The sequence below is a fragment of the Engystomops pustulosus genome, chromosome 2 (genome assembly GCF_040894005.1).
Source record: "Engystomops pustulosus chromosome 2, aEngPut4.maternal, whole genome shotgun sequence".
Classification (NCBI taxonomy): Eukaryota; Metazoa; Chordata; class Amphibia; order Anura; family Leptodactylidae; genus Engystomops; species Engystomops pustulosus.
In genome coordinates, this window is record NC_092412.1 from 252082249 (window position 1) to 252106344 (window position 24096).

A 24096-nucleotide genomic window follows, 5' to 3' on the forward strand; every position below is an offset into this window, starting at 1 on the left:
TGGAGCAAAGTCATTACATACCCCTCCACTCTGCACTGATTTCACCGCCCTCTTCTCTACATGGACCTCTCCTTCTGCAGCCAGGACATGCCATGTCCTAGCTGCCTGAAAGTACCTGCCCACAAGATGCCGCCCCCTGTTATGCAGCAAGGGGTTGCCTCCTGAGGTGAGTGGCTGAATTTGCCTCATTGCAGTTGTACCCCTTGGTGAAGGTTTTGAAAAGTTTAGTGGGGTGTTGTGAATGTTTAGTTTAAGGATCAATCCTTTAACCACTGTATACAATCCTAATCTCCATACCTTCAGGACTTTGGTTGTAGGATACATGACACCTTATTTCCTTGTCTCTGGGTAATGTAGATCTCGCATGGTGCCGGATGCTGGTGACGGTGATGACGTCTCCTATGATGTTCTCCTTCTCTTCTCTACTTATGGGACGTCCTTCATCAGTCCAGGTTATTGTAGGTTTCTGGGCTCCAGATGCTTTACACTCTATGAAAAATTCTTCTTCCGTCTCTTCAGAAAACAACAAAAAATAAATAACAGTAAGGGGGTTTATCTACACTTTCATTTGGCTTCTGAACACTCACTAGTATATGAAACAGAGAAAGAGAGATCAGATAGATCAGAGATGAGAGATTATGTGATCCATGAGATGGATATAACACAAAATGACATTCTCAGCTCTGCTATCACAGCCATGACATACACAGCCCTGCTATATCTCCCCTATAACACACACTGCCAGAACTGCTGTGCCTCCCTCTCTCCTGGATAAAGATCTTATCTGTCTGTAGCTTTACTCTCATCACATGCTGGCAGGAAGTCAGTGTCTGTGTGTGTGAGCTCGTCCTGGAATGCAAGGGGAAAGGCTAGAGAGAGAGTGGAGCTCAGTGCAGCGTCAGACAGGAGAACAAGATGTCTGGCGACCCTAAAGTCATAAAATCCAGGGTCGGTTCCAAGGACAACCAAATTTGTTTACACCAGGACTGATGGAGACAGGTTGGACTTATATCTGTGAAATTCTGTATTTTTGTTAATAACAGGGAATTAGGGAATGTGTTATTTTATTATCCTGAGTACATATAAGAAACTTGTCTCCGTGTAAAAAAAAACCCTTTAATCTTGGTTGTTTATGTTCAATTCAATTTTTATTTTATCTGAATTCATCGAGTGACTCTATGTAAGTTGTTGTATTTGGTGTTTCTTTTTTTTTTTGTTGTGTCGCATAATTTAGCTTTTTTTGTGCTTATCTTGGTAAATTTGCTAATTGTTTTTATCATATTTCTACGCCACAGGGTGACTGGAGTAATTTTTCGCAAAAAAAAATTGGTTTGAACAAACAGTCGCAAAACATGATTGCAGTCTAAAAGCCTGGAATAAGCAACAGACGAAAATAAAGAATTTTGCACACACAAGTTCTATGCCAAAATCACTTGAAACATTTCAATTGTCGCAATAGAGTAAAAACAGAGTAAAATTCCACTTACGCCAAAAATAGACAAAAATACTAATGATAAATTACCCTACATGGCTCCACAGTGACCGGGCATTGATTGCCGCAGAGTATTCACAGCACCAAGCCTGGTGGATGGACACTTACCTGGGACACTTCTCTTACTCTTGGCTTCCCCTTGTAAGTAAAAGATACACATCGGAGATAGGGAATCATTAAGCCATCGACCTTTCTCAATGAATATTCCATTGGTTTCGGAGTGTTGTGTTCTTATCTGTGGAGGGTCTAAAATAACTCTGAGATCTGCTGAACTCTTACAGACGACTTCTCTGACTCCATCTGTTAGACAAAAATTGAATTAAACAGATGATTATATTCACTACATACTCATATATATCTATCCATTGTGTTGTTTTGTTGCTGATGTCACGGGTGCTCCAGTGACCCACGTCTCAGGTTTCGGGTTCACCCGTGCCCCTTTCTGTGCTCTAGTGACTCCACAGCTCCACTTACTTGTCCCCGTTCCGGATACGGCGGATGTGCACGTGCGTCCCTGTCTCCTATGGTGTGCGCACAAAGATTTAAAGTGCACCATTGATTGGTGCTGCCCATTCCCAGAATTCTTTATAACGCATCTTATCCATGCACACCCAGCCGGATCTTTGTGCATTGTGCATTCGAGAAAGCTTTGTTCCTGATGCCCGTCGCTCATGTTCAGAATTCCTATTGTGACCCGGGTTCCGTTCCTGACCACGCTCCTTTTGTGCCTGTTGTGACCTTCCACTTTGTCCCCGACTCTGATCCTGTGCTGCCTGCCCTGACCTCCTGCCTGTCCCTGACTACGATTTTGCTCAACGTCTCTGTACCACCGCAGACAAAGTCGCACCTGTGGAACGACCTGGTGGTACCACGCCACAGCAAGTCCAACCTGCTTTGTGGCACTTGGACTCTGCTCTCAGGTGTCGGTTTACGTCATCATCCATGGTGGTCCAGTGAGTCCACTATCTCTGATCCTGACAGGGAACATACTAGCAATGAAATTGGATCCATCCAACTGTCCCTACCTACTTTCAACCCTACTCTAGATGTTAGGCAACAACTAAGAGACATTCTCTTCCTGCACCAAAGTAAAACAGAGACACAAACAGGGCAAAACAGCTTATAGTACGCATCTAGCAGAGGGCACATAATCATCAATGGGAAACAGACCAGCAGAGAAGGCCAATGAAAGGAGAAAGCATTGTCCATTACAATTAGCTTAACCGTCTGCAGCCTAGAGCAAAGTCAGCAGGAGACAGACAGATGTGGTGTACATCAATTAAGTCAGACAGGAGTGGAATAGGGCAGGATTCAGACTAGTGCAGGAATGGATGGAAACTAAGTACAAAATCATAGTCAACAGAGCTTCCTCTGATGTACTTTATGGACAGAGGATGGCACTAAGGCCCAAACAAATGTGAAAAATTGATGGAAGGCCTCAAGTCTAGATATGGTGCTTTGTCAAGTGGTTGAAACTCCTTGTGGACTTTTGGGATACTGTATCTAATCTTTTGCGCTATCCAGTGTCCTTCCATTGTAAAGCTCACTAGAGTTTTGTGTAACAGTCCCTGTCGTCTAGAATATCAATGCAAATCATTTTGTAATTGTCCTTATTCATCACTACAATGTTAACCTCCGTGTCAGCTTATTTTAAGGAAACCTGTCACCAGGAATGTCATTTTTAGCTGCTGACAGGTTCCTGTAGCCTATTCTGTGCTGATTTGTCAGCACCCTGCATCATTTCAGTACTTCAGTATTTCAGTTTATTTTCCATTGTCTATCTCCTTTCCAGCCGTGTGTAGTGAGTCCCCGGGTGAGGGGGCAGCTGCGGACTGTGTGTGCCTGTATCAGTCTTCCTCTCCCCCTCACTCATCCAGCTCCCTCCCCCCTCCCCACTTCCTATCATGTGCATTATTTTTCTGCCTCTATGTACTCACCGGGCTTGGGCAGGCAGACATCTCCTTCCAGGGTTCCCTCAGGGAATAGATTGTAAATAATCCTAAAACAGGAGACATCGTCTATTTCCAGTTCTGATAGAGCGATGGTCGATGTCCCCAGGTCTTTGGTTTGTGGAGCGGAGATGCGGTTTTCATAGAATTTGGAAATCTGAACCCCAAACCTTCTACTACGTGTTACCAAGGTCTGGTAGGAGTCTCCTGTCCTCCTCTGCCAGGTGACTTGTACAACGTCCAGGAGAGACGAGATCCTACACGTCAGATCAGCGCGGCCTCCGGCTCTGGTCACTGTGCAGTTTACTGGGGGATCCGATCCTAAAGGGAACAAGAAAATTGTGGCTTTCTAAAGGGTTTCCTAAGATACAGTATAATGGAAGTGCAGACATTTGGGGGCCCTAAAATGTTTTCAAAAGTGTTTAAAGCTAATGCATAGAGTCCAAACAATGTCATAACCAAGAATACTCCATAAATAAAACTGTCAGCTTTCTGCATGATAGGAGTAGTAGTACTAGGCGGTGCCCATATATACAGAGTTAGGAGTAGTAGTACTGTGCTGTGCCCATATATACAGAGTTAGGAGTAGTAGTACTGTGCTGTGCCCATATATACAGGATAGGAGTAGTAGTACTGTGCTGTGCCCATATATACTGGATAGGAGTAGTAGTACTGTGCTGTGCCCATATATACAGGATAGGAGTAGTAGTACTAGGCTGTGCCCATATATACAGGATAGGAGTAGTAGTACTGTGCTGTGCCCATATATACAGGATAGGAGTAGTAGTACTAGGCTGTGCCCATATATACAGGATAGGAGTAGTAGTACTGTGCTGTGCCCATATATAGAGTATAGGATAGGAGTAGTAGTACTGTGCTGTGCCCATATATACAGGACAGGAGGAGTAGTACTGTGCTGTGTCCATATATACAGGATAGGAGTAGTAGTACTGTACTGTGCCCATATATACAGGATAGGAGTAGTAGTACTGTGCTGTGCCCATATATACAGGATAGAAGTAGTAGTACTGTGCTGTCTCCATAGATACAGGATAGGAGTAGTAGTACAGTGTCTATATATACAGGATAGGAGTAGTAGTACTGTGCTGTGCCCATATATACAGGATAGGAGTAGTAGTACTGTGCCTATATATACAGGATAGGAGTTGTAGTGCTGTACTGTGCCCATATATACTGGATAGGAGTAGTTGTACTGTGCTGTGCCCATATATACAGGATAGGAGTAGTAGTACTGTGCCTATATATACAGGATAGGAGTTGTAGTGCTGTACTGTGCCCATATATACTGGATAGGAGTAGTAGTACTGTGCTGTGCCCATATATACAGGATAGGAGTAGTAGTACTGTGCTGTGCCCATATATACAGGATAGGAGTAGTAGTACTGTGCTGTGCCCATATATACAGGATAGGAGTAGAAGTACTGTGCCTATATATACAGGATAGGGGTAGTAGTACTGTACTGTGCCCATATATACAGGATATGAGTAGTAGTACTGTGCTGTGCCCATATATACAGGATAGGAGTAGTAGTACTGTTCTGTGCCCATATATACAGGATAGGATTAGTAGTACTGTGCTGTGTCCATATATACAGGATAGGAGTAGTAGTACTGTGCTGTGCCCATATATACAGGATGGGAGTAGTAGTACTGTGCTGTGCTCATTTATACAGGATAGGAGTAGTAGTACTGTGCTGTGCCCATATATACAGGATAGGAGTAGTAGTACTGTGCTGTGTCCATATATACAGGATAGGAGTAGTAGTACTGTGCTGTGCCCATATATACAGGATGGGAGTAGTAGTACTGTGCTGTGCTCATTTATACAGGATAGGAGTAGTAGTACTGTGCTGTGCCCATATATACAGGATAGGAGTAGTGGTACTGTGCTGTGCCCATATATACAGGATGGGAGTAGTAGTACTGTGCTGTGCCCATATATACAGGATAGGAGTAGTAGTACTGTGCTGTGCCCATATATACAGGATAGGAGTAGTAGTACTGTGCTGTGCCCATATATAAAGTATAGGATAGGAGTAGTAGTACTGTGCTGTGCCCATATATAGAGTATATGATAGGAGTAGTAGTTCTGTGCTGTGTCCATATATACAGGATAGGAGTAGTAGTACTGTGCTGTGTCCATATATACAGGATAGGAGTAGTAGTACTGTGTTGTTTTCATATGTACAGGATAGGAGTAGTAGTACAGTGCTGTGCCCATATGTACAGGATAGGAGTAGTAGTACTGTGCTGTGCCCATATATACAGGATAGGAGTAGTAGTACTGTGCTGTGCCCATATATACAGGATAGGAGTAGTAGTACTGTGCTGTGCCCATACATACAGGATAGGAGTAGTAGTACTGTGCTGTGCCCATATATAAAGTATAGGATAGGAGTAGTAGTACTGTGCTGTCTCCATAGATACAGGATAGGAGTAGTAGTACAGTGCCTATATATACAGGATAGGAGTAGTAGTACTGTGCTGTGCCCATATATACAGGATAGGAGTAGTAGTACTGTGCCTATATATACAGGATAGGAGTAGTAGTACTGTGCTGTGTCCATATATACAGGAAAGGAGTAGTAGTACTGTGCTGTGCCCATATATAAAGTATAGGATAGGAGTAGTAGTACTGTGCTGTCTCCATAGATACAGGATAGGAGTAGTAGTACAGTGCCTATATATACAGGATAGGAGTAGTAGTACTGTGCTGTGCCCATATATACAGGATAGGAGTAGTAGTATTGTGCCTATATATACAGGATAGGAGTAGTAGTACTGTGCTGTGCCCATATATATAGGACAGGAGTAGTAGTACTGTGCTGTGCCCATATATACAGGATAGGAGTAGTAGTACTGTGATGTGCCCATATATACAGGATAGAAGTAGTAGTACTGTGCTGTCTCCATAGATACATGATAGGAGTAGTAGTACAGTGCCTATATATACAGGATAGGAGTAGTAGTACTGTGCTGTGCCCATATATACAGGATAGGAGTAGTAGTACTGTGCCTATATATACAGGATAGGAGTAGTAGTACTGTGCTGTGCCCATATATACAGGATAGGAGTAGTAGTACTGATATGTGCCGATATGTACAGGATAGGAGTAGTAGTATTGTGTCCATATATACAGGATAGGAGTAGTAGTAATGTGCTGTGTCCATATATACAGGGTAGGAGTAGTAGTACTGTACTGTGCCCATATATACAGGATAGGAGTAGTAGTACTGTGCTATGTCCATATATACAGGATAGGAGTAGTAGTACTGTGCTGTGCCCATATATACAGAATAGGAGTAGTAGTACTGTGTCTATATATACAGGATAGGAGTAGTAGTACTATGCTGTGCCCATATATACAGGATAGGAGTAGTAGTACTGTGCTGTGCCCTTTATATAGGATAGGGGTAGTAGTACTGTACTGTGCCCATATATACAGGATAGGAGTAGTAGTACTGTGCTGTCCCCATATATACAGGATAGGAGTAGTAGTGCTGTGCCCATATATACAGGATAGGAGTAGTAGTACTGTGCTGTGTCCATATATACAGGATAGGAGTAGTAGTAGTGCTGTGCCCATATATACAGGATAGGAGTAGTAGTACTGTGCTGTGTCCATATATACAGGATAGGAGTAGTAGTACTGTGCTGTGCCCATATATACAGGATAGGAGTAGTAGTACTGTGCTGTGCTCATATATACAGGATAGGAGTAGTAGTACTGTGCTGTGTCCATATATACAGGACAGGAGTAGTAGTACTGTGCAGTGTCCATATATACAGGATAGGAGTAGTAGTTCTGTGCTCATATATACAGGATAGGAGTAGTAGTACTGTGCTCTGCGTAGATGTACAGGATGGGGGGATAGGAGTCCTGTAATAGTTGACCTTCTACAGACACCTGGACAGACGCTGGAAGTTCTCTCACTCTTCTTATGCCAATCCCAGGGACTGGCAGGTGACCCCCAAAAAGCCACTACCCACCAGTACCAGTGACCGGTGGTGGCGAATAGTCACCCTCATCCCCAATCATGTCCCGTGGAGCCCCTTCCTTCTGGGTCCGATGAATCTATGGTAGAACATGATGCAATAGTCTCCATGATCTGCCATTTACAGTGAATATACCTCAGCCGCCCAGGTACATGATCGAGGGGAAGAGATTGGGGAGCAGTCGCCATACAGGGAGAAGGAGGTCACTTACCTGGAGTCACACGGGAAGTCACAATCACGATAATATGGATTATTACATGAGCACATATCTCTCTCCGCCGTCGCTGCATGATAATATCTGCGGGAAACTCACCTGTAGATTCAGTTTCAGTTTCAGTCTTTACCTTTGACACATAAACATAAAACCTCACCTGTATACGTATACTTATAGGAACCTACAATGGTTTCTGCAGGGAGTGCCTACAACACTAGTGTAACCATAATTCCCAACCGTCTCGGATTTGCCGGGACAGTCCTGATTTTTTTTACCTCTGCCCCATGTCATGGGCAGCTGGGAGATTGTCCCCAATATTCCCTCCAGGTCCCGCACTGGCTGGGGTTGTCCCGACTCTGTGTCCGCATAGTAAATACTTTCAAAGCCAGAACTCACAGTACAGAATGGCTTCTACAGACATCGGGAGGGAATCCTTTTCAGAGAAGTGTCGGGTTAGTGGAGAGCAGGGACCACGTCATCAGCTTCAGATCTCTATCCATATATGGTCACTGCATCTCCTAGGGTTCCCCAGAGCAGACATCGGGAGGGAATCCTTTTCAGAGAAGTGTCGGGCTTAGCGGAGAGAGCAGGGACCACGTCATCAGCTCAGATCAGCATCTGTCCATATATGGTCACTGCATCTCCTAGGGTTCCCCAGAGCAGACATCGGGAGGGAATCCTTTTCAGAGAAGTGTCGGCTTAGCGGAGAGAGCAGGGACCACGTCATCAGGTCTGATCAGCATCTGTCCATATATGGTCTCCAGGGTTCCCCCAGACACAAGCTATTTATTTAGATTAATTAAATTTCTGCCCAGTATTCAAACTCAGACTTCACAGCTCTACCTACCATAGAGAGAGACAGAGGCTATGGGCTTAGTGAATGTCTATTAGTGGATTTTTGGTAACTAAGAGCTGTTACCTGTTACTGTTACACTGTGACTTAATGCCCTGGTATATAGAGAGGGATCTTCTCAGAGATTATTATAATTTTTATTTTTTTTATTATTATTATGGAGACAATTATTATTATTATTAATAATAATAATAAAAATAATAATTGTCTCATTAATTACAATAATAATCTCTGAGAAGATCCCTCTCTGTATACCAGGGCATTAAGTCACAGTGTAACAGTAACAGGTAACAGCAATTCGGGGCGTTGCCACCGTGTGATTGGGGGTGTGGCTTAGGGGGAATCGCTGCGCGTGCCGCCATTTTGTCCCTCTTTCCCTTCCAGAAAAGTTGGGAGGTTAAACTTTAACCCATTAAGTGTCAAAGTCAGTAGAGACCAAACATCTAAGGCTTCACCTAAGAAGGGGCCACCCATTGCCAGGCCATTGGTGCTCATCAATGACAGGTGCTGGTGAGTGACCACGGCTACAATGTGACTTTAATATATCATCACAGAGAGGTTGCCACCGCCTCGTCATGTGACTTGGGGTGTGACTGTAAGGGTTAATTTAGCCTACTCAAACTTGCTCTCACCTTTCAATCAGGACACAATTGAGCATAAATCACACCTCACACAGATTCCAGCTAAAATTACTATCCACTGCCACCACTTATTGTATTTATACTGGGACCAATAATTATCCAACTCTACATCCGCTCTTGCTTCTCAAGCAGTCACCTTGTCACACCACTAGACATGCACACTCAGCTCTCTAGCAGTCACCTTGTCACACCACTAGACATGCACACTCAGCTCTCTAGCAGTCACCTTGTCACACCACTAGACATGCACGCTCAGCTCTCTAGCAGTCACCTTGTTACACCACTAGACATGCATGCTCAGCACTCTAGCAGTCACCTTGTCACACCACTAGACATGCACGCTCAGCTCTCTAGCAGTCACATTGTCACACCACTAGACATGCATGCTCAGCTCTCTAGCAGCACTTTGTCACACCACTAGACATGCACGCTCAGCACTCTAGCAGTCCCTTTGTCACACCACTAGACATGCACGCTCAACTCTCTAGCAGTCACCTTGTCACACCACTAGACATGCACGCTCAGCACTCTAGCAGTCACCTTGTCACACCACTAGACATGCACGCTCAGCACCCTAGCAGTCACCTTGTCACACCACTAGACATGCACGCTCAGCTCTCTAGCAGTCACCTTGTCACACCACTAGACATGCACGCTCAGCTCTCTAGCAATCACCATGTCACACCACTAGACATGCACGCTCAGCTCTCTAGCTGTAACCTTGTCACACCACTAGACATGCACACTCAGCACTCCAGCAGTCACCTTGTCACAACTTTTGTTGTTGCAATTCTACTTTTTTTGTGGATTTCCACCACTCGCACCTCTTTACTAAAAAATTGGGAAGCATGAGGACACCGGGGGATGCCAAATTTTCTATAATCTGTGCCAGAATATTGGAGCGGCTGCAAATCTATCTATACCGGGAGCTGGTGTAGATTTTTTTCTGACACACAAGTGTTGCCCCAGAATTACTAAGGGGCAGCTGTGGGAATAATAAGACTGGTGCCCCCCATTATATTTTATTTGGTGGAAGTATTAACCGCATCTTGAATTATGATCCTATGTTTATCTTCCGTGAGAGTTTTGTTTCTTAAATGTTCGCTTTCTTTGCCCGTGACCTCATCTATGGTCAGTTTTCTCAGGTTAAACAGTTTTTTCTTCAGAAAGGACAATCACACATGTCTGTTCATTTTCTGAAACAATGAATACTTTTTAAAGGAAACCTACCATGTGATGCAGTATGAAGCAAACATACATTGAGGCTGCTGTACATTGATGCAGCAACATATCTTGTTTAGTCCCTGAGCTGAGTGGTTTTGCTGTCTGCAGTGTCTAGACAGGACTAATCAACCTGAGATGGATGACTCATACACAGTAGCTGGGGGATGGTGCAGTGATTGATTACTTATGCCTTCAGGCACAACACAGTGATTACATCATCCTCTTGAAAAGTGTTAGAAGAGAAGTGCTGAGCCATAGGAGCTACAGAGACTCATTATCCTGAATGTTATATCTGTTTTTTTTTCAGCAAAACCACTCAGCTCAGGGATTAAACAAGACATGTTTCTGCATCAGTGTAGCTGCAGCGTGCTCAAGGTATGTTTGCTTCATACTGCATCAAATCACATGGTAGATTCTCTTTAAGTGCACTTTGCAGGGGTGTATATAGACATCATGGACCCGGAAGCCATAGTCAGGTTGGAAACTTTAAAATGACTCCTCCGACTGTGATTTATTGCTGCAGAATTTGCCCCCAGATGTCTTCAGTTGTGGCTGCACGTTCTTCACACTCATCTCCTGGTTTGCAAGGAAGAATCCGATGAAAAAAAACACTTTACCAAAGGTTCTTTACATCCTTCAAACCTAATCCCATCGACCTGCCAAAAAATGTGCAATACAGGCAGTGCCCTACACCCGATTTACAGACGACTTACCCGACTTATGTACTTTAGGCCTAGACTGCAATAAACAGCTGTAACAGTTATCACAGGCGTCTGTAACGAAGATTTATTGTTAATCCTGGTTCTTATGACAATCCAACATTTTTAAAATCCAATTGTCGCAGAGGCCAAAAAATATTTGGCTGGGGTTACAATAATAAAGTATACGGTTTTGACTTACATACAAATTCAACTTAAGAACAAATCGGATCTTGTTTTGGTGTATTGGGGGTAATAGATTGTATGATGGCCATGTCCAGTGTCAGGTCATGTTGTGCTCTCAGCATAGGTTATGATTAGCGATGAGCGAGCACTAAAATGCTCGGGTACTCGTTATTCTAGACGAACTTTTCCCGATGCTCGAGTGCTCGTCTCGAATAACGAGCCCCATTGAAGTCAATGGGAGACTCGAGCATTTTTCAAGGGGACCAAGGCTCTGCACAGGGAAGCTTGGCCAAACACCTGGGAACCTCAGAAAAGGATGGAAACACCACGGAAATGGACAGGAAACAGCAGGGGCAGCATGCATGGATGCCTCTGAGGCTGCTTAATCGCACCATTATGCCAAAATTATGGGCAACAGCATGGCCATGACAGAGTGACAGAATGAAGCTAGATAGCATGTAAAGCATCCAATAATTGACCCTGACACTATAGGGGACGGCATGCAGAGGCAGCGGCAGCAGGCTAGAGAGTGTCATGGCGACATACCCTAAATGGACTCAGGCTTCAAACCAATGGGTGGCAGAGAGGAACCAAAGGAGGTGAGCAAGAAGCGCTCAAATAATATCGGTACATGATAAAAGTTTGCCAGTATATTTTGTGGATTACACAGCAGGGTGGCGACAAAGTTAACATGGAAGCCATGAAAACAACCCAAAATTCTGCCTGACACAGCTCGTTTGATAAGGGGACCATGTATGGAGGCAGTGAACTAGTAGTAGATTAAAGGTGCTGCAGTTAAAACTATGTTAGTTGGATCTTGGCATGGAGCTGGCGCTCCGCTGCCAGGCGAGCTTTCGCCAATCCAAGCCCCTGTCTCTAGGCTACTCCCCAAACAGCACTTCTAAGAACCTTTTGTATAAGATCAAGTGTAGTAGTATTCTTATAAGTTTAGGATATGGCGGGTGAGGGGAATGTAAACAGATGCGCAAGAAGCGCTGAAATAATATTGTTAAGATTGGTACACAAAAGACAGGGGATAGTGTGCCCTGAGCTTTCCCCAACCTCTGTCCCTTCCTATAGCCCCCCCACGCTAAACCGTGGGGCGACTACTTGAAGACTCGAGATACGCTGGATAAGTGAGGGAAGGGAAACACAAACAGACAAACATAAAACACAAAAGAATGGTAAACTAGCCGGAGTCACAACGAGAGGGTACGTCAATAGCAAAATCAGTAAGCAAAGAGTCAAAGTCAAAAACTAGCCGAGGTAACAACAATACAGATAAAGATACTGAGCAATACAACCTAGTAGCAGCGAGTGGAGAAAGGGATTTTCAAACACTGGCACAGGTGACTAGTGAAGCTGCAATTTATGCAGCCAGAACTCCACCTCCAGAACCTGATAGGAGCTTGACAGCATCTGGGAATTAACCCCTCATGGTGCAGAACAACCAGGCACCAAGCAGAGGTTCAAAGTCCCAGCCACTCCTAGACAGCGCGAGATCTTAGCAGCCGCTGCCCAGGACGAGAGGTGGAGTTTGCGCGGATACGCGCCGGGGTTCGGAGAACGCTGCTGGTACCACCAGAAGAACCAGAAGTCCCAGCAATCTCCCTAGCGAACCTGACAGTACCCCCCCCCCCCTGACGGGGGGCCTTCGGACCCCTATATCTTAAAGACGGCTTCTGAGTGTAGGTCTGATGAAATAACCTGAGTAACCGTGGAGCATGAACATCCCTAGCCGGAACCCAAGACCTATCCTCAGGACCAAAACCTTTCCAATGGACCAGGTACTGCAGGGAGTAACCTACCCATCTGGAATTCACCACCTTTTCCACCTCAAATTCCAGATTCCCCTCCACAATAGATGGAGAAGGAGGGTCAGAAAGAGGCAAAACAGGCTCAACATAGCGCTTCAGAAGACTCTTATGGAAGGTGTTATGGACCCGCCACCCTGCTGGAAGTGTAATCTTGAAGGAAACCGGGTTAACAATATGAGTAACAACAAACGGACCCACAAACCTGGGTGCAAACTTCAAAGAGGGGACCTTCAATTTAAGGTTTTTCGTGGATAACCACACTTTATCCCCCACCTCAAACGTATCAGATTTAGTGCGCCTTCTTTCAGTCTGTTGGACCATAGAATTTTGTGCCCTCTGAATATTCTCCCGAACTTGTGACCAGAGCGAGCGCAACTTGGATGTAATAGCTTCTGCTCGAGGAATATTAGAGACAGGCACAGAAGAAAAGGAAAAACGAGGATGAAAACCATAATTGCAGAAAAACTGAGAAACCTGAGTGGACGAACTACAGTGATTATTAATAGCAAATTCTGCCAACGGAAGGAATTTCACCCACTGGTCCTGACTGTCCGAGACAAAGAGTCGCAGATATTGAATCATCTCCTGATTCATTCTCTCGGACTGACCATTAGACTCAGGGTGAAACGCCGACGAGAATAACAAATTCACTTCCAGTTTAGAACAAAATGCTCGCCAAAATCTGGAAACAAATTGTACGCCCCTATCTGACATAATATCATCTGGTATACCATGGAGGCGCACAATATTCTGTATAAACAATTCAGCCAATTCTTCAGCTGAAGGTAACTTTTTTAATGGAACAAAGTGTCCCATCTTAGAAAAACGGTCCACTACCACCCAAATCACTGTATAGCCTTGAGATGCTGACAGATCAGTGACAAAATCCATTGACACTTTAGACCATGGCCTGGTGGGAACTGGAAGCGGAAGAAGAGGCCCCTCAGGACGTCTCCTGGGAGTCTTTCCTCGCGCACAGACCTGACAGGCTTGGACAAATGCGTGCACATCATTAGTCATGTGAGGCCACCAGTAACTTCTTTTTAAGAGATCCAAGGTACTCCGCATACCCCCGGATGACCTGCCAATACCGAGCAATGCATCTCCTCCAACACTCTCAAACGACAAGAAAGAGGAACAAATAATTTGCCTACCGGAAGGTCTTTAGGTGCAGATCTTTGTCCTGCTAAAATTTGAGAGGAGAGGTGGGAGGAGACAGCTGCCAGCACAACACCCGGAGACAAAATATTACTGTCCGTAGTCTCTGGAAGCTCAGGAGTCCCAAAGCTACGGGACAAGGCATCAGCCTTCACATTTTTTGACCCCGGTCGGTAGGTGACCATAAAATTAAAGCGAGAGAAAAACAAGGCCCACCTAGCCTGACGCGAGTTCAAACGCTTAGCAGTATCCAAATATACTAAGTTCTTATGATCCGTGAGCACAGTTATCGGATGAAGAGCTCCCTCCAAAAAGTGTCGCCAGACTTCAAATGCCCACTTAATGGCAAGGAGCTCTCGATTACCAATATCATAATTCCTCTCACAAGAAGAAAACTTTCTAGAGAAATATGCACAGGGTCTGAGTCTGGTGAGAGTGGAGGACCCCTGAGACAACACTGCACCTACTCCAACCTCGGAGGCATCAACCTCCACAAACGGTAGAGAGAGGTCAGGTTGAACCAAAACTGGGGCTGACGAGAATGCCGCTTTTAAAGTTTCAAACGCAGAGCAAGCGGCAGGGGACCAATTGTTTGGATCAGCACCCTTACGGGTTAGATCCGTGAGGGGTTTGGCGATCACGGAAAAGTTCTTAATAAAGTTCCGATAATAGTTAGCGAAACCTAAAAAACGTTGTAAGGCCTTAAGATTGGTAGGCCGAACCCAGTCCGTGAGCGCCTGAACCTTACTCGGATCCATCTGTACATCAGAGGGAGTCACAACATAACCTAAGAAGGAAACCTTCTGGATGCAAAAAACACACTTTTCCAGCTTAGCGAAGAGATGGTTTTTGCGTAACCTGGTAAGTACTTGGCGGAGATGTTGCTGGTGAGAAATCATATCAGGAGAGAAAATCAAGATATCGTCTAGATACACCACCATAAACACACCGATGTAATCATGAAAAATGGAGTTCATAAACCCTTGAAAAAACGCTGGGGCATTACTCAAACCAAAGGGCATAACCAGGTATTCAAAGTGCCCCAAAGGTGTATTAAATGCAGTCTTCCACTCATCCCCTTCCCGGATCCGAATCAGGTTATAAGCCCCTCTGAGATCTAATTTAGAGAAAACTTGGGCCCCAGAAACCTGATTTAAGAGATCCGGGATCAAGGGGAGAGGACCTGAGTTTTTTACCGTTATCTTATTTAATTCTCGATAGTCAATACACGGCCGTAAACCACCATCTTTTTTCTCAACAAAAAAGAACCCGGCCCCAGTGGGCGACTCAGAGGGACGGATATGTCCGATTGCCAAACTCTCATCAATATAACTCTTCAGTGCCTCCCGTTCTGGTACTGACAGGTTATATATACGACCCTTTGGCAATCTAGCATCAGGAAGAAGGTCAATTTTACAATCAAACTCCCTGTGAGGAGGAAGGACTTGGGACAAGGGTTTAGAAAACACATCTGAGTAATCAGAGAGAAAACCTGGAAGACCCTGATCTTCCGTCACTACTGTACATAATGAAACTCTGGTCAGGTGATCCTTACAGTGAGGACCCCAATGAACCAGCTCCAGAGTTTCCCAATTAATTACCGGATTATGGATCCGGAGCCAGGGTAGACCAAGAATGACATTTTCAGACAAATTTTCCATAACTAGGAAAGAACACCATTCTTCATGCATAGCTCCTACCATAAGCTTTATCTGCGGGGTTCGGAATTTAATCAACCCTGCCTGTAGAGGGGTCAAATCCGCACCCGACATCTGGATAGGAGTGGACAATGGAATCAATGACATGCAAAACTGAGAGACAAAATTATAATCGATTAAATTAGTCGCAGCACCTGAATCCAAAAAGGCGCGACCAGTGCAGGAAACAGACTGAAACTTAACCGTACAAAGTAAATACATTCTAGACACAACTGGGAGTACCTGAGCTCCTAAGCAGTCCCCTCGATTACTGCTTAGGAGCGGAAGTTTTCCTGCTGCTGCCTCTTGGAACAGGTGAGTATCTGATGATCAGGACTTCCACAGCAGAAACAAAGATGGCGTCTTATTCGAAGTTGCTTCCGCTGTGCAGGAGAGATGCTATCCAGCTCCAGGGATTCCAATTTTTGACGGCCTGGAGACAGACTGGCCGCTGGCTGAGGCCTCATTCACACGACCGTGAGGGGGACAGTGATCTGGTCGCATGATTTGCGACCAGATCACAGCCCCCCATAGACTTACATTACTTCTGGTAGTGATGCGGTGAGCAAACGATGTCTCACCGCATCGTGACCAGACCAGATTGCCTCATCGCAAAATATAGAACATGTCCTATTTATGGACAGATTTGCGATGCGGCCATTCCAATAGAAGTGTATGGAAGTGTAAAATATCCGGTGTGCTTACGGTGCCAGAAAGGATCCACCGCATGCGGCCGTTCACTGTGCTGTGGGTTGCTGTGGAGACGCGATCACGTGACGCGATCACGCTGCAGAACGTGACCTCAGCACTGCTGTCAGCTGAGTGTCTGAAGAGTGTGCAGAGCAGGAGCCTGTGAAAAGTAAGTTCAAAGGGTGTGCAAGTGTATGAAAGGGTGTGAAAGAGTGTGTGCATGGGGTGTGAAAGAGTGTGCAGTGTGCATACCTCCCAACATTTGTGAAAAGGAAAGAGGGACAAAATGGCGGCACGCGTAGCCACACCCCCAATCACTCCCTGGCCACGCCCCAAATTTTAGCCATATTAAAATAATAAAAATCATCTCAATAAAAAAAAAAAAAAATGATCCTCATTGGGATTTGAACCCAGAACCTGCAGTGTCCATGTACAATAATAACACGACGCTTCAACCAACTGAGCTATAACCTCTGTGATTATCTAGGTGGAGAATTTTGGTAACTAAGAACTATGACTATATACTGCCTTGGTATATAGGGAGGGATCTTCTCAGATTATTGTAATTATTGAGACTATTATTATTATTATTATGGAGATTATTATTATTATTATTATTATTATGGAGATTATTATTATTATTATTGAGATGATTATTATTATTATTTTTACCATTATTAATAATCATCTCCATAATAATAAAAATAATAAAATTTATAATAATAATAATAGTCTGAATAATTACAATAATAATCTCTGAGAAGATCCCTCTCTATATATCAGTGCATTAGTCTGTGTCACAGTGTAAATGGCAGATAACACTTCTTAGTTACCAGAAAAACTTTATGTAATTTAATTGATTTGGACAATAGAGGGGGGACGCACGTCAATTTTTTTTTTTCATTTTTTGGCCAATAAATGATATGGTGGACCCCACATAATTAAAAAAATAACAATTCTGACCAAAAAAATGATGTAGGGTTCCCCCTATTAATAGAGTGGACCCCATGTCTTCTTTTTTTACCCAATTTTCGGCCAAAAAATGAAAAAAAAAATTGACGTGAGTCCCCCCTCTATTGTCCAAATCAGCCAGATACAAAAAAGCAGCAGCAGCCTGCCATTACTGAGCTGGGATAGGCCACTGTTAGGGGGCTATTCCAGCGCAACAATAACAGCCTGCAGCCGCCCCACTACCTGACCATCTATAGACGGTCAGATACTGGTTTGTACCCGGCTCTTCCCGGCACCCCTGGTGGCGGTGGGTACCGGGGTAATGGTATCGGCATTAGTGAAAATTTGCTAAAAAAAGATGGCAAACACTAAGGCCAGCCCTTAGTAATGATCACCGTCAACTAGACAGCACCACTACTATGGCAAATTATACAGTCTTGCGAAGAAAAAAACCCCACACTTTTAATAACAAAAAGATAGTTTTATTGAAAAAAAAATGCGGACACACCCTCGTTGACCATTTTATTTGTAAAAATAATGGTAGTTATCGACGCAATCCTACGAATCTGAAGTAGTCCACAGCATGCACGGTCCTGGAAGACAAAAAATAAAAACACACACACAAAAAAGGGCTTGTTGCCAAAGGGGGAGGCGGACATGCTCGTTGTCTAGGGGGGGACATGCTCGTTGCCAAGGGGAGTGGGGACCATGCTCGTTGCCAAGGGGAGTGGGGACCATGCTCGTTGCCAAGGGGAGTGGGGACCATGCTCGTTGCCAAGGGGAGTGGGGACCATGCCTGTTTTCTAAGGGAGACATGCTCGTTGTCTAGGGGAGACATGCTCGTTGTCTAGGGGAGACATGCTCGTTGTCTAGGGGGGGAGTGGGGACATGCCTGTTGCCAAGGGGGGACATGCTCGTTGCCAAGGGGAGTGGGGACCATGCTCATTGCCAAGGGGGGACATGCTCGTTGCCAAGGGGGGACATGCTCGTTGCCAAGGGGGGACATGCTCGTTGCCAAGGGGGGACATGCTCATTGTCTGGGGGGACGTGCTTGTTGCCAAGGGGAGTGGGGACCATGCTCGTTGCCAAGGGGGGACATGCTCGTTGTCTAGGGGAGACATGCTCGTTGTCTAGGGGGGGTGGGGACATGCCCGTTGCCAAGGGGGGACATGCTCGTTGTCTAGGGCGGAATGGGGACATGCCCGTTGCCTAGTGGGTGGGGGACACAGTACTACTACTCCTATCCTGTATATATGGGGACACAGTACTACTACTCCTATGCTGTATACTTGCAAATATGCATGTATAGATGATACAAGCATGTACATCTATATATCCAGTTATATATTCCACAATGAAATCTAAACCTCACTCTCAGTAAAATGAAAATGTAGTCTGGGCTTATCAGGTGATCAAATTTGGGCTTGGCCAAGTAAGTGACATCATTTGGAAGCCCATTGTATTTTTTACAGAATACTGTGAAAATACAGGTTACATACAGGCAACATACAGATTTCATACAGCCTGTATTTGCGACCAGAATACAGCTGTAAATACAGGACAGAAAAGGCATACGGCCGTGTGAATGTACCCTGACAGTCAGGGGACACCCGAGATGATCGCCTGGATCTTAGGCGACGATCAACTCGGACGACCAGAGTCATAGCATCATCTAATGTCTGAGGCTCGGCATAAGATAAGACTAAGTCCTTACTCGGTCTGACAGTCTGGACATAAATTGGTCTTTTAGGGCGCAGTCATTCCATTGTGAGTCAGTCACATACTGTCTGAACTGGGCACAATAATCTTCTGCTGTCCGTTTTCCCTGACACAGAGATCTAAGGTGGGAAACTGCCAGTGCTCGGCGGTCAGGTTCGTCATAAATCTGGCATAAAGCAGAAAAAAAAGCGTCAAGAGAAGAACGGGATGGAGAGTCAGGTGGGAGAGAAAAGGCCCAATTTTGCGGATCCCCACGCAACAGGGAAATTACCACGCCCACCCTTTGAGTCTCTGTGCCCGAAGAACGAGGACGTAAAGAAAAATAAAGTTTACAGCCCTCCCGAAATGAAAAAAATTTCTTACGGTCACCAAAAAAACAAGTCAGGGAGAGGAACCTTAGGTTCAGGCATGGGTGTCAGTGGATCCTGTGGTGGTGTCTGCCGTGGAACCTGCATAGATTCCTGAATTTGGAGACGGGAAGCTAGATCCTGAACAAGCTGAGTTAGGGTCTGGACCTGAGTGACCACAGCTGACAAAGGCTCCATGGGAGGAGAGAATGTAGCAGGTCGGATACAGGATGCAGACCTATGTGTGGCCAGTATTTCTGTTAGGATTGGGTAACACAAAAGACAGGGGATAGTGTGCCCTGAGCTTGCCCCAACCTCTGTCCCTTCCTATAGCCCCCCCACGCTAAACCGTGGGGCGACTACTTGAAGACTCGAGATACGCTGGATAAGTGTGGGAAGGGAAACACAAACAGACTGACAAACATAAAACACAAAAGAATGGTAAACTAGCCGGAGTAACAACGAGAGGGTACGTCAATAGCAAAGTCAGTAAGCAAAGAGTCAATGTAAAAAACTAGCCGAGGTCACAACGATACAGATACAGAGCAAGTCACACCTAATGCACAGAGCGAGTGGAGAAGGGATTTCAAACACTGGCACAGGTGACTAGTGAGGCTGCAATTTATGCAGCCAGAACTCCACCTCCAGAACCTGATAGGAGCTGCACAGCTACTGGGAATTAACCCCTCATGGTGTCGAATAACCAAGCACAATAGCAGGCACCATGCAGAGGTACCACAAGTCAGCAGTTCAGAACACAACTCCTAGACAGCGCGAGATCTTAGCAGCCGCTGCCCGGGACGAGAGGAGGAGTTTGCGCGGACACGCGCTGGAGGTTGGAGAACACTGCTAGCACCACCAGAAGAACCAGAAGTACCAGCATTCTCTCCAGCGAACCTGACACCGACACTTTAATAAATGACCCCCAGTGTCTCCATTTATTTCTAGGAGCCAAAGAGTTAAATTCATAAATTATTTTTTAGTCCGCTTTTGACATTCTGTAAATAAAGTGGCCACCTCTCCTTTCTGCCTTTATTGATTGGATGGCAAAGAATTTCATATATTTTGGGTTACAATTGGGCACATTTTAAAAATGTTGTGATACAGAGTGATCGAAAACCTGATTTTATAACACAATCGTGTTCCCCTATCATTTCTTTTCAACTTCTAAAATTGTCCTACCGATATTCCGTAACAGGCATTGTGAGAAATGTATATACTGTAACCTCCCCAAGAGCAGCAGGGGAGAAATGTATCAATTGTTAACTCAAAATTGTTGGATGTAGCTTTTATAATGATAAAGAAGGGTTACTGCAGTTATTACAGGCACCACTGCAAATACAGGAAGTCCCCTACTTAAGGACACCCGACTTACAGACAACCCATAGTTACAGAGAGACCCCTCTGCCCCCTGTGACCTCTGGTGACCTCTCTGGATGTTACTATAGTCCCAGGCTGTAATGATCAGCTGTAAGGAGTCTGTAATGAAGCTTTATTCATAATCCTTGGTCCAATTACAGTAAAAAATTTTGAAACTCCAATTGTCACTGGGGCAAAAAAAAAATAGCCTTGAAATACAATTGTAAAATATACAGTTTCGACTTACATACAAATTCAACTTAAGAACAAATCATCGGAACCTATCTTGTACGTAACCCGGGGACTGTGTGTATAGATGTATACCAGCTCACCTCTCATTCCAACATGTGGAGTGAGGCACGGACCACCCCTCTGCACGGGCAAAGCAGTATTTTGAGAATAAATCCACGGTCCAGCCGTGCTCATAAACACAATGGGGCTCATTTACTAAGGGTCCGAACGCTGCACTTTCGTTGGGTTTCCCGAATATTTTGCGCTGATTTGCCCCGAGATTTTGACGCATGCGATCGGATTTTGGCGCATCGGCGCCGGCTTGCACGGGGGATGGGCCGTCGGACAACCCGACGGGTTCGGAAAAACTTATTTAAAAATTTAAAAAAACCATTTGTGTCGCAAGATCAAGCACTCACATGCACCGGGAAGAAGCAGGTGAACTCCAGCGGACCTCGGCGCAGCGTGCACGTTGTTAGAGGCTTTTGAATAGAGTCAGGAAGTAAAAGTTCTCCTTACGTAGACTTAGGCCCCTTCCCCACTTGCGAGTGTGATGCGATGAACTCGCATCACACTCGCAACGCAAGCTGTCGGGAACGCACGGCCCGAACGCTGCACCGCGGGAGTGAACTGACATGCTGAGTTCACTCCCGCGGTGCAGCGTTCAGGCCGTGCGTTCCCGGCAGCTTGCGTTGCGAGTGTGATGCGAGTTCATCGCATCACACTCGCAAGTGGGGAACGGGCCTTAGACTGCCAACACAGACTCCACACACCTACACAGTGGCCTTAATTGTCAGTCTCTGTAAGGCAGGGGCGTCGCTAGGTCAAAAGATCCCTGTCTCCTGTCACTTCCTGCTTCTTTTTCAGGTAATTGTACAGGAGCCTGAACAGAGATAAACTCTTTCCTCTAACACCTTGGTCACGGTGATGTGTACTGTGCCTCGCACACAATACAAGTCTATGGGGCACATTTGTCATATGATTATATGATGGGGTCCAGGCACTCGCTGGCTCCAGCCTCCAGAAAAATCACAATGGACAGGTGAGCTGTGCACCTCTACAACAGGTCTGACCTGGCATAGAATCGTGCCCTAGACTGTGCCTGAACGGGTGCATGCGCATGCGCAGGCCCACTGCATTGCCTCCCTGCCCAACCAGCATAGTTAGCAGAGTAGTTGCAATTGCCAGCTCTGTTCCGGGAATTTCAATGAAATCACATCTTTTATACTGTATGTACAAGCCATGATAAATCCCCCTTATGTGCGCTATGAGTTAGACACAGTTTGTGTGGCTAACACACAGCACACATATACAGTCGTGCATGTGAAGCCTTAGGCTACATCCCCCTGATGTGTGCCCACCGTACCGTATTCACAGCACTGGGGAGAGGTGGAGCGCTGCTCGCCCCTGGCCCTCTACATACCAATGTATGGCACACAGCGCCATATTCTTGACGAAGATAGGACATGTCCTATCTTTCTCCCAGCTACAGAACGGTGCGGTGCCGCACGTGTGATGCGCAGCACCATTCCCATACGGCGCCGTGCAACCATTGCCGTCTATGGGGGACGTGTATATATTGCGTATATATGTTGGCCGTATATACATCCCCCATACGGTCGTGTGAATATAGCCTAATAATGTATAATTTAAAGAACATTTTCCATCAGATTAATTTCTTGTATCTTTGAATGGCTACATTTTTGTAAAAAACAAAGATGATGAAATATGCAAATTAGCCTCTGATCAGGCTCCACCGTAATATAGTTTATGCCAGCCACATTTTGAGAGCTGGCTCAATTTGAAAAGAGGTCCGATGACATCACCGTCTCTCAGAACGTGGCTGGTGTAAATTAGATTACATGGAGCCTGATGGGGCTCTGCAGAGCGCCACAGACTAATTTGCATACCATATAAACGTATTTTTTTACAGAAATGCGGCCATGCAAAGATATAAGAAATGAAGCTAGGGATGGGTACGTAATAGTCATCTACCATCAGGTAATCTGATGGTAGATGTCCTTTAAAGATATCCAAATCATTTAAAAATGCATTTAAAACATGTTCCTCTGAGATATCAACTCTGTATCCTCCAGCCCCAGAGAGTTATGTACTGTATCCTACATTCATACATCACAGAGGCGTGATATAGTGATATCATAACACCTCATCCTTCACAGCAAGAAGATGGGGCTCAAATTAATGGGTCTTTGGCGTGGTAACATTGACAAACATTTACTTAGGCTATATTCACACTGCCGTTGCCCGCCCGTACCGTACCGTAGCGGGCAACGGCAGTGCACGGGGAGAGGAGGAGGAGGTGAGCGCAGCTCACCCCCGCCCCTCTCCATAGCAACCTATGGCGCACGGCGCCATATTACGGGAAAAGATAGGACAGGTCCTATCTTCTTCCCGGGTACGGAACGGTACGGTGCCGCACGTGTGCTGCACCGTACCGCTCCCGTAGGGTGCCGTGCGCCCATAGAAGTGTATGGGGGACGTATATCGGCCGTATATACGTCCCCCATACGTTAGTGTGAATGTAGCCTAAGGGTTGTGCGCCGGTTTTCTTTCAGAATTTGCAAGTTCTTTTCAGAGCAAATTGCTTGCATAGATAATTAAAAAGTGTCTGAGACCGTTTTGTGGCGCACGCTGCACTGTTACCAATGTGACATAAATCTCTGCACTGATATGGCCGTTCTAGTGCTCAGATGGACCTTGCACCACATTTATCATGCAAGGTACGACAGAGATATGTCATGAGCGCGTAACGTTAAAGCTGCACCAGAAAAATGCATATAGTGCCCAATGCACTGTTATGAGTAATTGTGCCCCATTATTCACTGGGGGAC

At 45.3% G+C, this 24096-nt stretch overlaps 1 protein-coding gene across 2 annotated transcripts in view; it reads right to left on the reverse strand.

Annotated features, from left to right (window-relative positions):
- The window catches only part of LOC140116805 (OX-2 membrane glycoprotein-like), a 63177-nt gene that overhangs the window by 37363 nt on the left and 1718 nt on the right, over positions 1-24096 (reverse strand). Inside the window, exons 1-4 of one of the 2 annotated variants that reach the window (XM_072133240.1) lie at positions 7671-7756; positions 3430-3762; positions 1601-1792; positions 298-513 (exon numbers count right to left, since the gene is read on the reverse strand). In XM_072133240.1, the coding sequence (XP_071989341.1) occupies positions 298-513; positions 1601-1792; positions 3430-3762; positions 7671-7749 (820 nt within the window). In that variant the 5' untranslated portion in view covers positions 7750-7756. Of the gene's footprint in view, positions 1-297; positions 514-1600; positions 1793-3429; positions 3763-7670; positions 7757-24096 lie in introns of those variants that run through there. The other variant, XM_072133241.1, reaches the window with a different exon arrangement.